General features: G+C 55.1%; 1 protein-coding gene across 1 annotated transcript in view; it reads right to left on the reverse strand.

The window, feature by feature from the left end:
- PLXNA1 (plexin A1) overlaps window positions 1–13,138 on the reverse strand; it is a 97,425-nt gene extending 84,287 nt beyond the window's left edge. Inside the window, exons 1-2 of the mRNA XM_062501035.1 lie at window positions 11,936–13,138; window positions 5,700–5,882 (exon numbers count right to left, since the gene is read on the reverse strand). Coding sequence (XP_062357019.1) covers window positions 5,700–5,882; window positions 11,936–13,138 — 1,386 coding nt within the window. The remainder of the gene's footprint in view (window positions 1–5,699; window positions 5,883–11,935) is intronic.
- Window positions 13,139–15,221: the final 2,083 nt, after the last annotated feature.

Here is a 15,221-nt window from a genome sequence, read left to right on the forward strand (position 1 = left end):
ACCCAGCGCCAGGGACAGGCGGGACCTGCACCGTCAGCGCTTTCGGCAGCGAAGGTTGGAGCAGGGCTGGCTGCTGCTGCTGCCTCCCGGCTGGCCGGGTGCCAGGCTCCCAGGCCTCGCTCACCTGCCGGCTTTGTGCGAGAGCTGAGCAGATGGGGGGAAAGAAGAAAGAGATTTGAGCTTGTGAGTCAAAAAAGCCTGGGGGCACGGAGGGTGGAGGGAGCGGACTTGGAGGGCAGTGAGTCCCCTGACACCTCCTCTCCTTCCCCAAGGCTGCATGAGCATGCTGGAGCATCCTTTGGAGCGCCAGGAGCCTGGAAATGTTCGTCCCCATCCATCCTGCACGAGGCAGCAGCAGGAACCCCAGTGGCATTCTCCTTCAGGAGTCACCCCAGGACGAAGCTGGCAGCTGCCCGGAGCCACGGCCTCACCGCCCCGGCAGATCCCAGAGGCCAGCGGTTCACGATGAATTTCTAATTGTTTCCTCCAACAATGAGACATCCTGTTCACAGCCGGGCGGCGCAACAAAGCCCAAGGCGGGCGAGCGGGGCCCCTTCCTGCTGAGCAGCAATGGGGCGATGCCGAGCGCTCCCTGCCACGAGCAAGGGGACGGGAAGGCTCCGCTCCCCCTCCCCACCACCCCATCCACTTAACACGCCTGCTCTCCAGCCTCCACCTTGATTAAAACAGCTTAACGACTCCAGAGAGAGCTCTCGAGGGGGCGGGGAGCCGCCAAGAGGTATTTGATGGATTCACTTTGGCAACCGTCGGCTACCTTGTCATGCCAATAAAATTATTGCCATTGACTGGGGAGAGGGGCGGGCGCATGCTCCGAGGAGCTCATCTTCCTCACGGCGCTGAGCACGGGCACCCACGGGGGATGTCAGCATGTGGGGAGGGGGCTGGGGGTCTCCAGAGGTTGGGATGGGATGGGGACAGAGCAGGAGAGGACACAGGGAAGAGGCAGGAGGAACAAAAGGCCCTTGTGTCGGCCAGCCAGCTGAGAAGAGGCAGCAGCAGGGGCAGGAGAGCATTTCCAGGGGCTGCACAGGGGTCGGCCCTCAAGGGTCACCGACTGATACCGCCAGGGCCAGCGCAGGGTTCATGCCCCAAATCTGTCCTGTGTCTCCCCATGCACACCCCAAAAGAAAAGCCAGCCAAGGCACAGGCAGTAAATAGGGTAGCCAGCAGCAGGGTCACGAGGTGGGCCAAGCCTTCCTGCGCATTCTGGGAGCCGGATTTCACCGCCGAGACACAAAGGGCCCCTTTTCAGCCAGAGCTGCTTGCCCTGTACACTAAGCAGAGGGTGATGCAAAAGGATCTGTGGGGACACAGACCACCAGAGTGGGCAGGAAGCCCGATGCCTTCTTCTCCCAAGTCATGTGGACCACGATCACATCTTGCATCATACCCAGGAGGCCAACACATGGGGGCTTTTGTGATAGCAGGGAGCCAGCAGGCAACAGGGAAATCCCAAAAAGGCCCCGGTCAGCAGCTCCCTCTCCCCATGGCACCCATTTTCTGTCCAGACACACCAACGGTTGTGAACACGCTGAAGTATCCTTAATCCAAAGCTTTTACAGAACTTAAGGGGGGTGCCTCCATAGGCTGCCAAATCTGCTCCACCAAAGCACCATCATCTCCCTGTCCACAGGACAGGGAGCTGCAGGGGAGCCCCTCAACCCTCTCCAGACCAGGAGAGGAGCACCATGTCCTGCTGTCAGGGATGGGGATAACCCACTTAGTGTGAAGAATTTTGTAATAGTAGTATTATTAGTATTATTATTATCAAAGAAGTGAAATCAAAGCAGCCAGACACAGGCCCAGTTCAGCTGTGCTTTCTGTGGGAGAGAATAAACAAGATGTGGCAAGTTCAAGCCCGGGGAGGGGGAGGTGGGGAGCAGATTCCCAAAGGAGACACGATGCATTCATGCCCAAGGCCAGTCAGTTCCAGGTCAGAACAGGGAGCTGCAGGGATTGCAGTGGTGACAGGGGAGACAGATAATCCTCAAAAAATGAGAGCTCAGCTGGCTGTGAGGGATGTGTAGTTCCGATACTATCCTGGATGGGATGCACTGGCTGCACTCTCCTGTAACCATGCCTGCCTTAGGGATCTCCAGTGCCTGGATCCCCACTGGTGCTGGTATCTCCTGCAGGGTTGTGGCAGGAGGGACAGCTCACAGCCTCCCTGTTCCACAGCAGCCAGGGACAGCCGTGGGCAGGGAACCACCAGCTACTTCAAGAGGGGAACTCGGCTCATCCCCCCAAAAATAACCAGACAGCACCCAAAACTGGGTCAACCCACAAGGGCTACACTGAGCTCAGCAGAGCCCCAAGGCAGTGCCATGTTTGCATAACAAGGAGCAGATGGCAGTGAAGGAGGGCAGCCGGCTCTGTGCTGCACCTCCCAGAATGTCCCACTGCTGCAGCTTACAGCTGCCAGCCCAGCACGGTGCAGTTACTGGTGGGGGTTGCACCATCAGCCCACCCCCTTCAGTATCACCCTTCTTCCCTCTCTCCATACAACACTTCAAGCACACCCAAAATCAAGTTCTTGGCATACACAGCTCAAGAGCTGACATGGGTGCAATGTCAAATGTGCCTTTCCAGCACATGACTGAGCACTCCCATTGCAATCATACACACAGCTTCCTATCCACCAGAACAATAGGAAAGACAACCTGGGAAAATGATAACTGCCCAATAAAAACACTGCCGATTGAGGACAGGTGGTTTCCAGGAAAAACCCTAGCTTTAGGATGCAAGCTTCATTTCCCTTTCCAAAACATCCCCTGACATTCCTGCTGCAGCATGCTCATGGCTCACGTCGCCATGTCACTTCCCCATCCAGACTCTTAGACTATAGGCCAGGCAAGGCCAGGTCCCTGTCACGCCAGCTCAGAAGTACAGAGGAAGTGGTTCAGTGTCAGTTCCAGCAGTGTTGGAACCCATCCCTGCATTGTTCACCTGGGCATGGCTGGAATTCCCCGAGTGCCCCAGTCCCATGACTGCTGGCACGGAGCACAGGGAGCACGCGGGACCAAGGGCTTTCCAAGCCCGGCCTCTCCACATAACTCGGGATCAGCCAAAGATAACCGCCTGTCTGGTAATGCTGCAGGACAAGCTGAGACTGGGCTGCCATGGGTTCTGCTGCTGCAACCTGCTCAGCACCCCAGGGGGTGTGATCTCCATCCCCCTGGTATCTCCACATCCCTGCCCACAGCTTCTATCCCACAGACAGTTTTGCAAATCTGACATTGCCTGCAAGATCCCTCCACACACACCCCCCCGCCAAAGTTAGGGTCTCTCTGCAGCTGTGGTGGCAGCAGGTGCTGCCCAGCACCCTGCCCTCCCGACAGCAACTGTTGGTGGCAGGGCTGGGGAGAGGCTGCAGGGCAGCCACAGGCTCACATGGCTTTTTAGGGGGGACAAAGGGAGGCTCTGTCTGCACACAACAGTCTGGACAAATGCTGGGCATGGGAGCTGCCATCCAAGGAAAAGCCAGACGCAGCACTGACTCTGGCCTGACCTTACCCCGGCCCAGATGGTGAGTTTGGTGCCCCTCAGCAGAGCAGCATCCATTACAGGGCTCCTGGGGGTGGGGAGGGGGGCACCCAGCTGTCGGCACAGCCCTTCTCCTCCCAGAGGAGATCCCAGGGCTTCAGGAAAGGGCAGGGGGGACAGCAAGCTGCACCAAGCCTAGTGTGGGTGTTTGCCAAGGGGACATCGGGAAACATCAACAGTTTAAAAGCAAAGGGATTGCACCGCTGAAGGTTGCACCCTCCCACTCCCCCACATACATCCTCTCAGCCTGCAGGAGCCACCTTGACTACACTATGCTGAACCTCTGCCAGGTATCACATCCCCTGGCTGGGGACACATTGGTTCCACTCAAAGCCAGGTCAGCAGCCCCTCCTCGCCCTCTCCTGCCTCCGGCCCTGGCAGCCAGGCAGCAGGATCAGGTAGCTGCTGAGGCAGCGCTTTGCCGGGCAGCCAGGCAGCCCCTGCCGCAGGAGGGCTGGGCTGCCCACCTCAAGGTCACTACAGGGACAAGGAGAGGACCTCGTGGCGCAGAGCTTGGAGCCTGCAAAGTGCTCCCATGCTGCCATTGGAAAGCTCTGCAACACCAGGGGATCTGGGGGCTCCAAGCAGGACAAGCCTATAAAACCTACACAGCATTCCAGCACTGAGACAGGACTGAGACCCATCACTTGAGTCCCATCAGCTACATGTCCTCATACACTGCAGGGTCAGAGAGCCCCACCAGCTATTTGGGGCACCAAGTTCAAAACTAGGAAAAACAAAGCTTGAGAAAGCCCTGCAGGGAAGGAGGATGCTCAAACCAAACCTGGGCATCAAATTCTGGCTGAGTCATGGCTGCAGCATGTAGCCCACACACCAATCAGACACCCACACTAGCCGACCCCTTCGAAATGGCTCTGAAGGTGCAAAGACCAAAGAAAAACTGGTAAAAAAAGCAGTTAGAAGAAAAATCCAAATTGCCATCTAAAAACCAACCGCCAGCCCCTCTAGGTAACCGAGGAACTACAGGTGTAACACCGTCACTGTGGCTTTTTTGAACCTTCTCCCACATGCTCCTCCCTTCCCATCACCACCTAAAAGCTCCCATCTGGAGACCAGCGGCAGGAGAAGCCGGCAGCAACATGACACCAGTCCCTCTGGGTCCCTCATCGATCCGGAAGGGAGGATGAGCTGCCTCCATGCCGACAGCCCTGCCGCCCCTCTGCACCCCTCCAAGGACTGCAGAAAGACAAGTAGAAGGTGTAGGGCTAGAGGGGATCCTTTCATCCTTCCCCCCCCCACCCCAACATGTGCTGCCCATGCCCCAAAAACACTGTTAATAGGCAGGGGCACAGGCAGGTCGGCCGGGGTCATGGGGGAAGGGGCAGAGTGAGTAGGACATATGGGGACTACACAGTGGCATCCTGCTCCAGATTCTTGTCAGGGAAACCACCCTGTCTCCTGCAGGACACCCTAGCCAGCACAGATCAGGAGATGTAGCAAAAATGCAGAATGCTGTGCCCAAAACTGAAGCACCTTCTCTGAAGTCACCCCCCAGCCAAGCTCTGGTCCGTAGCAGGGACCCTACCAGGACCTTCACATGGCCTCTCCCTGGCTGAGGATGTGTTAATGGAAGCTATGTTTATACAGGGCATGTACAGCTGTAATTATAGGCATGATGTTATGATAACAGGAAATCCGTGCCCTGTGGAGATGCAGGCAGAGAAAGGCACGCATGGAGCTATTTGCTGATTGCCACCAACAAGCAGCCTTTTGTGCCATGGTGGGGTACAGGAAGTGAAGTCCGCTTCTCGCCAGGCTGGAGCCATCAGCACCCACCTCTGCCCAGGTCAATGACAAGGCCAGATGGACAGAGCCTGCCTCGTGGCGGCTCCAGGGCAAGCCCATGTGCCCCCAAGACACAATGGGATGGGCTCTGAACAACCATCAGCAAGGACTCAACTTCCTTATGTCTAACCTTCCCAAAAGGCAGAGGTTTTGTAAATTCGGTTGGCAGATAGAAGCAAGGGGAAATTGCCTCTTACTGGCCCTTTGCACTTTACCCCAAATATATCAAATCACTCTGTTATGGAGGCCCAGCCCAAACAGTACCCTGCAAAGGGCCAGTGAGGCAAGCAGTCACCCCTCCCCATCAGCATCACTGAGGGCTTTCCTACCTTTTTGATCTTCCCGCTCCGTGTGCCTGCAAAGACGACAGTTTGTCCTCTGTAGTCATAGGCAGCCACCGAGGTCATCCCATCCTCCTTATCCACAAAGAGCGGGGTCCCCTCTATGGTGACAGTCCCGCCCAGCGGCTGATTAAAATCCTGGCCACAGAAATTGTCGTCGATCTGCAGCGGCTGTTGGAAGAAGGCAGAAATAAGATGAGTTTTTTGCCAATGCCTCAACATGTTGGACCTCACAGATGGCAATCAGCCATCTCCCACCTTCACCCCACAGCTACAGCACCTCTGGCAACCTCCTACTGCAGCCATCCCACCCCACCAGCCAGGGAAGACATGAATTGTCATTTCCCTAACATTCCCTACACATGGATGTAAGGCACTTGGGACAGATGCACTGCATGCAAGCCCTCTCTACACCCGAACAGGCTTTGCAGACCAAGACCAAGGCTCTCTGTCCTCAGCATCCTACAGAGCAGCACTCACAAACACAGCAGGAGCCAGTTGAACATCCCTGCTCCCCCCTCCATCCCTGCCAGTGCCATCTCAGACACATGGGATGCCAGCAGAAGCTCCCCAGCACACACACATACCTCTCCTCCTCATCCCAGCACTAGTTGCAAAAAAAAAAAAAAAACAAACCAGCTTGGCAGCAAGGCAGGAGGAGCTGAATACTGCACCCCAGCTTTCCCCCAAAGACAGAACACTTCCCAGACAAGGCCATGCCAAGGCAAACAAGTCAGGGCTCCTGGAAGAGCCTCCTTTCACACAGCAAAGCCTCCAGCAAACACACTACCCACCTGCCAGCCCTGCTCCTCCTCCCGCAGGAAGTCTTTGGGAAATCCCCACATTTTTTCCACCATGCCTTGCCCCAGACAAGGCGCCTGGCTCAGCCAACTGCCTCCTCAGCTCAGATTGAGCCCACAGATGTGGGAGAAGCTTTTGCAAGTTTTCCCTCTGCCTGGAGAAAGGCAGAAGCAGGGCTGCACTGGCCTCTGTCCATTCTCACCGCCATGACCGCAGGGACCTCCATCAAGGAAAATAAAATGATGGGCAAGGCAAAGGGATGCTTCCTGTGAAAGCTCAGATGCAGGCAGGGGAGTGGGACCAGGACCAGATCTACAGCATTCACGCCTACCTGGAGTATTCTCACCCTGACCTGCTGAGCAGAACAACAGACTCTGGCCACAGCTGTCTGGCCTGGGGGCACATGGGCCTCCCAGTGTTCCCACACGAGGCAACAGCCTCACTTGGTCACACAGCACCAGCAAAATCCGGTTCTGTCCCAGGCAGTGAAGGGCTTTGCCAAATTTCTAAGGGTGGCATAGAGCCTGGGTGCATCAAGGTAAAGTGGCAAGGCAGGCATGGCTGACATGGAGGCAGCCTGCTCCAGTCACAAGATTCTTCTGCTTCACAAGGTTCCTTATATAATTTTGAATTTAAAGGGGAGAGAGGTTTTTTGGCAAGCAGCAGGCTCCAAATGCATGCCAGTCCCCAAGGGGTTTTAAATCCATACCGCATGTGTACAGAGCATATGGGAAAATGCTGAGCTCCCAAGCTCCACGTACACAAGGGCAGTACAGAGCTCTGTAATTCCCACTCATCACTGCCTGGGAAGTGAGGATCGGCCCAGACTCACTTCCACCAACAGTCACCCATGTGGAGGGGAGAAAATGCAGCACTTCTTCATGCCCCAGCACAATGCACTTGCAGCTACAATGTCATCAGCCTCCCACAGCCATGGCAAGGCTCCTCACCCTCCTCACCATGCCACTATTCCAGCTCTAGGGCCAGTGGTCCCACTCCCTGCTCCAGCAGGAACTCAGTGCTGTCCCAGCCTTCCAAAAGGGAAGGACCAGTCATACTCAGCCCACCAGGCACTCTGGGCATGCTGGGCTGCTCCCTCAGTTACTCTAATTTCTGGTTTTGGGTGTTGAGTTAAAGTACAAAGATCAACTCCCTTCCCTGCCTGACTGTTGCTCATCCTTCCCTGAACTAGGAGAACTCTTACAGCTGGTCATGAAAGACACGGGGATCCCCAAAACAGTAACATGGGGCACTGCACGTCTCTGCAGCCACAAGAAAAAGAGGGAAGGGAAACCACAACCTCTCCAGTCATCCTCTGAATGCCAGCCTTGCCCTCTTCTATCCATTGTCCAACACATATATTAAGCATCTTCCTCTGCATTACAAGACTAGGAATTTTAAAACAGGAGATCCTAGAAAAATTATCTTCCTAAACATAAAGTGAGATGCAAGTGATGCTCCAGCTGATACACAGTTCCCATCCAAATAACTGGGATTTCTCCGGTGCTTTGCTGGGGAAAAGATTCTGTCCTCCACAGCCCAAATAAACCCAAGCACCTTCCACCCAGCCACCTGAAGTAGCAGAAGGGTTCAGGGCAATGCCACAAAGGTATTTAAGCCCTGGCACCCCTGGGTGCAGGTTCTGGTCTCTCTGAGCTCAATCTGCAGCTTCCCCAACCCCACGGCTGCTGAATATGCAAGAGGAGAGATGTTTACGGTGTTTACTGCTCTCTGCTTTGTCTCAACATACTCTCTGGGAAATGACAAATACAGCTGCGCTCTGGGACCGAGGAACTCCCGCCGCCATGCCGACACCACCTCGATAAATAATTACGCCGACAATTAGCTCATTAACAGCAAACTGCCTCGTTAGGGAAGCGCAGGCAGCACAGAGGTCGGGCCAAGGGCGGCAGTGCCAGGGTTGTGGAACCCACCGACATCTCTGGTACATGTGGGCTGCAGGGAGAGGCAAGGATGGACAGAGAGGACAGCTGTCCCCCAGCCGGTGCTGGCAGGGGCCGACACACCACGGCACGTCAGGGCCACTGACCTTGCAGCAGTTCAGCCTGCGGATGCTGGGATCCGCAAGACACACTGGGATCTGCCCACTCTCACATTTGCCTGGGTTTTTGCAGGGACCACAGTCTTCAGCCTATTGCAAGAGGGGATGTGGTGGTTCTTTTGGTTGTTTGGGTTTTTTTTTTAATTATTTTTATCTTTTGTTTTTATTGCCATGCTTTTCTTTGGCACCTCTCTCTGTTGCCCCTGGCTCAGACATCCCATGGCTGCTATCTGCACAGCACAGCAGTCTTCTCTCTCCCAGCACCACTTTTTCCTCCCCTAAACAGGGTCAGGAAATTCAGATTTCCAGAGAAAAGGGACCTGAAGGAAGGGGAAAGCAAGCCCACAGCATCAAGTGAGCAGAAGCGGGTGTCTCCTGATATGCCTTGTCTCATTGCTTCCCTTCAAGCCCACTTACGAAAGCAATGAGGGAGCAGACAGCACGACAAGGCTCGCATCACTCAGCATTATTAATTAGCTAGTAATTCGCCAGTTAACACCATTATAGGCTCACCCCATCCCCCTGTGCACCTCCAGGGGCTGTGATGGAGGATGTAGAAGGATGCAAAGAGCCAGGGAGGAGGTTACAGGAGGTTGGTACTAAGCGCCAGGCTGGGGTGCCAGGCTTTTTGTGCATTAATCGCTGCTCAGGAATAATCCGAGTGTGGTACAGTTTGTTACCACCTGCATTTCTCTGGCTGCCCCGGAAAGGATTTGGCTTATCCTGGCCCACTTGCAGCTGGTTTGTCACCAGCCATTGTCCTGTGTTAGCAAGCTGGGCAGCAAGCCTTACTGAGGAGTCAAAATTAATTTTCTCCCTGGGGTAGCCCAGGGAAAGCTGATGCCCACATCCTGCTGGCTTCACGCACTAGCTCTGCCCATACTGCCAACCCAGGAATCAAGGCCTCCAGGAACTCTAAATAACTCCCTGCTGCAACATCTGCCCTCCAGATCCATCCCACTGTCCTTTCCCAGCCCTGCTACACCAATCCTTGTTCCCCCCAGTCTGGGGACAGGAGCACTGAGCAGATGTGTTGAGCACATCTGGCCACAGGCACACAGACCTCCCAGCCTTGCACTGCACAGGGGAAGAAAAGAGCCTGGCTACACAACACCAAAGCCCTCTCAGTGAAACACTGAAAAACTAGGAGCAGCAAAGCCTCTGGAGAGGTTCAGGGGTGGTTTAGGCAGTGGGGCTGGCACAGGGAAATGCCTGGGTGCTTCCACAAGTTGCCTCTGCTGTGTTTGGAAAGTCCATGTTCAGGTATGACTGCACCAGTATGAGGAGTCTCCCCATAGAGCCAGCCCCCTTCCCACTTCCAGACCACTGGATTCCAGAAGGAGGGAGAGAGAAATGGGAGGCAGGAATTCACTCCACTCACCAGCACTAGAGAGGAATCACTAACATCTCCTGAGCTATCTGCCAAGCCTGGTAGCCTCTCCTCCCAGCTCCAGCATCAGCTCTGGAGAATCAGAGCTACCCAGCAGCACTGGGAATGAGTATCCATTGGCCCTGCACTGCTTGAGGTGTGGGAGTGCAGCGCTGACAAAGTCTCCTCCAGCATGGACCAGCCTCAGCCCCTTACTGCCATGAGCAGAGCAAGAGAGCTCTTTGCACATTTCCATATGGATGGGGTGTAAATCCCAAGCAACTACATTTTGCTTACTTAAAAATATAAAAAACAAACCCAGCATGTCCTTTATCTTCTGGCCAGTCCTCACCCCTGAGAGATCCATCACTGCCATGACCCACCACAGAGGTGGCTTTATTTTATTAGGGGCACAGAAATTCCTGCCACAAAGAGGCTAGATACTTCCAGTGGTCCAGTTTAGCCTGTGCTCAACGCAGCAAGGCACTGAGGGCTTTACTAATGATCTAGTCATGTCTTGCCCCACTCTGTCTGGCAGCTGGAAGACCGGGACAGAAAACACCATCTCCTGGTTCTCCTGGGGGAGGGTGTCACTCCCCAGCCCAACCCATACACAAGCAGGAGCCTCCCCGTCACAGCACACATCCTTCCACCCCACAAGAGCCATACCTGCAGGATCCAGAGGGTATACCCTGAGATCGTACTTACTCCCAGGGGCAGGCCATCAGGTAGCAATCCTAGGACCATTAGAGTTTAAAAACATCCCTAGAGTACAGGGGGGCAGAGCACCCTCCCCAAACCCAGGGGACGTGGCGTTAGCGGGGCAGTGGGAGAGGTGAGCCGGGAGTGCGGGAGGCAGCAGCGAGCAACTCCAGTGCGGGAGCCAGCAGCTGCACAACCCAACAGGCAGCCGTGTAACGATTTCATCATTTTCCAGCAAAATTGAATTAGTTCAAAGCCAAAATCTGATTTGCGAGCCCAGCGCTCTTGACAGCAAACCCTTTACTTTGTCAGGCAGCTGTTAGCTGTCTCCTTCAGAGCGGCAGTGAGAACGGTGGGAGAGAGGGCAGGGCTGCTCCACAGGGATCCCCTGCCCACCTGCCTGCACCCAAAGCCCTGCTTGAGCAGGGGTGGGGGGCTGAACACTAACAAGCTGGAACTGGGAGAGCTGGGTGATAGCAGGTGGGTCAGAACCTCCATCAGACCCTCCCAAACACACACACCAGCAGCCCAAGCCTGCCTCAGCCCCTTATCTGACTCTACTTGGGGACTATCCAGCCTTTGACCTCTCCATCACCTGGGGCTGTAGCCTCCAGCAATTACTGCTAGCTTATAACATTGCCCAGAAAAGAATGCAGTAACAGTTTAATGAGAAAACAAACCCTAAGAGCCAAGCTGGGAGGTCCCCTGCCCACAACCACTCAGAGGTCCCACACTGAGCAGCTGGGACACCAGCAGGGAGCAGATGCACCCAGGTGAGAACCAGAGAGAAGGAGAGAGGGGAGTGCTCCCTCAGTTGGGAATCACTGTTCCAGGATAGCAGCACTCACCTCCCACACCTCTGGATGACAGTTTGCACTGGTCACTCTCAAAAGCCACCTCACCAACACTGCCTTGTACCCTCCCAGCATGCCATGGAGAGGATGTGGTCCCTCCAGGCTGAACATCTGACCAAGTTCTGCTGGGACCACCTGCCTCCCCACTTCCCTCCAGCAGGTCTGTGCTGCCTGTCCTGCACATCCTGCTGCTTCCAACACCTTCTGCTTGTCCACTGCCAAGCCCAAGGTGACAACACCTACAAACCACACTGCAAGGGACTCCACAGCAGAGCTGCAGCAGGTGCCCTGAGACCTGAGCACCCCAACTCACTGACACTGTTCAAATCCACAGGAAGAACACAGCTCAGGTTAAATCACTGGGAAAGGTCCAGCTAGAGAACACCACCAGAGACCAGAAGCAGTCTGGCCTGAGTGAAGACAGGTGGGAACTTACCGAGTTGATGCAGCCCAGCTCCTTATTCAAGAGCCAGGGCAGTGAGAGTTTCCCTTCCCCTCTGTAGCATGACTGAATACGCTCCTTGATCTTATCCTTGATCTTCTTCAACGTGAAGAGGCAGAGCACAGACTCCTTGGGAGGCTTAACCCTATTTTTCTGGCCCTGGGAAAAGATGGTGAAGAGGATATCCTCCTGCTCTGAGATGCCCAGGTACTTGGCCAAAGCCTTGCCAGGCTTGGTCAGGTAGGCGTCCTGGATCAGGCGGTACTCGATGCCGTCCTGCACGCAGCCAATGGGGAATTCCACATAGGAGTAGAACTTGGGGTCATCCACACAGAGGCGGACGATCTTGGAGGTGAAAAACTGCTCCCCAGTGGAGTCGGGAGAGGTCAGCTGGGTGTCCAGCTGCAGGGTCAGGTAGTAAACAAACTGCTCGCTGCTGAAACTGTAGATGTAGTAGATGTCAAAGGTGGGGAACTTGGAGAGTGTATCCGAGGGGATTTTGAGCTGTGAGGAGACAAACTCATCCTGGTAGACAAAGCCAAACATCTCAGCGTTCTCCTCGTTGGCCATCAGCTTGCGGCTGGAGAGAGTGGGGAAGTACTCTGACTTCCCATCAATGGGCGTCCCAATGAAGAGCTTGTTCTGCCCGTTCAGCACCTCGATGATGACACCAGACATGGTGCCCGACTCGTTGACACTGGAGAGGTAGTGCTCCTTACGGTGGTGGGGCTCACCCAACTTGAAGAGGTCGTCCAGCCGCAGGAACTGGCAAATCCCCTGGGAGGCACTGCCACAGGCAATCAGCCGATTCCCCGAGTAGTCCACCAGCAGCAGTTTGTTCACGTTGTTGGTGGTGACCAGCCCATGTGGGCAGGATTGGACACTGGGAGGAGGGTAACACTTCTCATTGTCCTCCACGGGCCCCGTCACGTGGGTCCGCAGGAGTGTGAGGTTATTGGAGAGTTTGTAGATCCGATTGACAGCCCCCACATAGACCTCCCCGGTTTTGTTATGGACCACCAAGTGTGTCAAGCTCCAGTCTGTAACCGGGAAAGTCCTAAAGGGAGATTTGGGGCTGCCTTCCGCCAGCGGTAGCCAGGTGCTCCCCAAGAGCAGCAAGGTCCAAATGTGGATGGACAAGTGGTGCTTGAGCCAAAGGAGCCACATTGCAGCAGCCTCGCATCCAGCCAAGGCCATGCCCAAACCCAGCCACAAAATAAATAGAAACAAACCCAAAGTAAAGGGATGGGGGAGGGAGGAGGAGCTAATGGGATACACTCTCCTCTGCTTCTGCTGTGCTCAGCATTCAGGGCATCATGGGCACGGCCAGTCCAGTCAACCCTAGAGGGAGAAAGACAAAAAAAGTGGGGTTAGGAGGTTTTCCTGCAGCCTCAAGCATGTTACACCCCACCCTGAAGACTCCGCTGCTTAACATTTTTCTAGCAGGCAGAAGAGACCCTGACCTGCTGCCCCCATCCTACTCCACGGCAGTGCTGGGAACGGATGCAAAATCCCAGTTAGCAGCAAGCACAACCCAAGCTCCTGCACAGAGGAGGATCTCAAAAGCATCTTTAAAGGAGTTGAGAGCCAAGAGCCCTGGCATGTTGCCTGCCATCCTGCCACCTGCCTGTCAGGAAGGTCATGGGCAGGAATGGTTGGAGGGAGCACATGGGCATGGCAAGGACAAGCCTGTCCTTCTGGCATTTCTATGCATTAGAAAACAGAGGGCCACACATGAGGCAGTTGGTTTGAGAGGCTCCAGAGGGACTAGGGGGCACACACAAGAAGTTTGGAATGTTCTGCCTGCTGCTGTGCCACAGCTGAGGCTCACCAACATGGAGCAGCAAAGCAACGGGGAGCCAGTCAAATACACCACACCAGGGTGATCTTTGCATCCTGGCAGTGGGGAGATGGCCACAGGAAACCAATGCACAGCTCTGCTCTCTGCATCAGTTCAGCAGCCCTTCCCATACACCCCATCCCTGTCTTCTCCATCCACCCTCCCCATACAGGTGCAAGCACCCCTAGACTAATCTGGGGTTTGTGTAAACCCCCTGCCTGCACACAGGCCATCCTACCATCACAGTCCATCCGCCCCAGGTGGGACCAAGGTCCATGACTGGGGCACCAGCTCCATTTCCCAGTCCATGCAGATAAGCAGTTCTAAAAGGGAGTGGAGGAGGAGAGCCTCTCTCTCCTTCCTCTCCTTATCATCCATCTCTGACTCAGCCCAGGATAACCTCCAAGAGGATCCCTAGCAGGGAGTGGCACAGGTAGGAATTATGGCCTGCGGTGACTGGCAGCTCTGCCAGCTCCCAGTCCAGCCAGTTGCCACATCAGCAGGGCTGTGTGGGGCTGAATGCTGCTCCAGCCCCAGCACCCCGCTCTTGGCAGGGCTGAGGGACCCACCAGCTAGGCCACATGCAAACCCTGGGGGGGTGCAGCAGCTCTGAGCCATCAGTGAGCTGTACAGCTACCCCAACATTGCATACAGCATCCTTCACTTCTGCTGCTGCCCTCCCAAGCCATGGAGGCAGACTGAGAGAGATCTAAGGAAAGGGAGAAACTTTTTTCCCCCCTTCCCCAGTTCCCAACATACACAAGACCCCACCCCTCTCCTTTTTCAGGGCATGCCCATCCCTGGCCACCCCTTCAGCCCTGTCAGCTCCCCTGAGCCTCAGATATGTTGGGCAAAGCTTCTGCACCACTTCCAAACCCTCTCTGCAGATCTGCCTCTGCCCACAATGCTCCTCACCCTGGTCTCTTTGATTTCTAACACGTCCACCTCCAAGGCAACAGTCTCAAGGTATATTTGGACAACGACACATGAGCAGCACTGAGACCAAATCCAGGTGCCACAAAGCCCAGTGGGTGTGGAGGCAATTAAAGCAACACCCAGGAAATCAACCCCATGGCCCTGAATCACCCATTCCTACCACCTTCTCCAACACTGGGAACCTTCCAGCAAAGAGTAAGTACTCACAACATTGGCAGGGCAAAAGCACTCCCAGAAGACACTCACACATCCCAGAATTGTCATTTCTCTGAGCTTGTTGGTAAGAGGATAATGACAGGCACCCCGGATCAGAGCTTATTAGCCCCAAACCGCATTGATATGGGACTGAGTGGCACTGTCAGCACAAACCCACTGGTTAGCCCAAAAAACCACAGCCCAGAAGCTGCAGGCATTGGGGTTTCCTGAAGGAAACTAGAGAGTGGTTTCCTCCCCCAAGAAACTGGCACAGCTGTCACCAAGCCACTGCTCCCATGAGGCTGAGCC

This window comes from Cinclus cinclus, chromosome 12 (genome assembly GCF_963662255.1).
Source record: "Cinclus cinclus chromosome 12, bCinCin1.1, whole genome shotgun sequence".
NCBI lineage: Eukaryota > Metazoa > Chordata > Aves > Passeriformes > Cinclidae > Cinclus > Cinclus cinclus.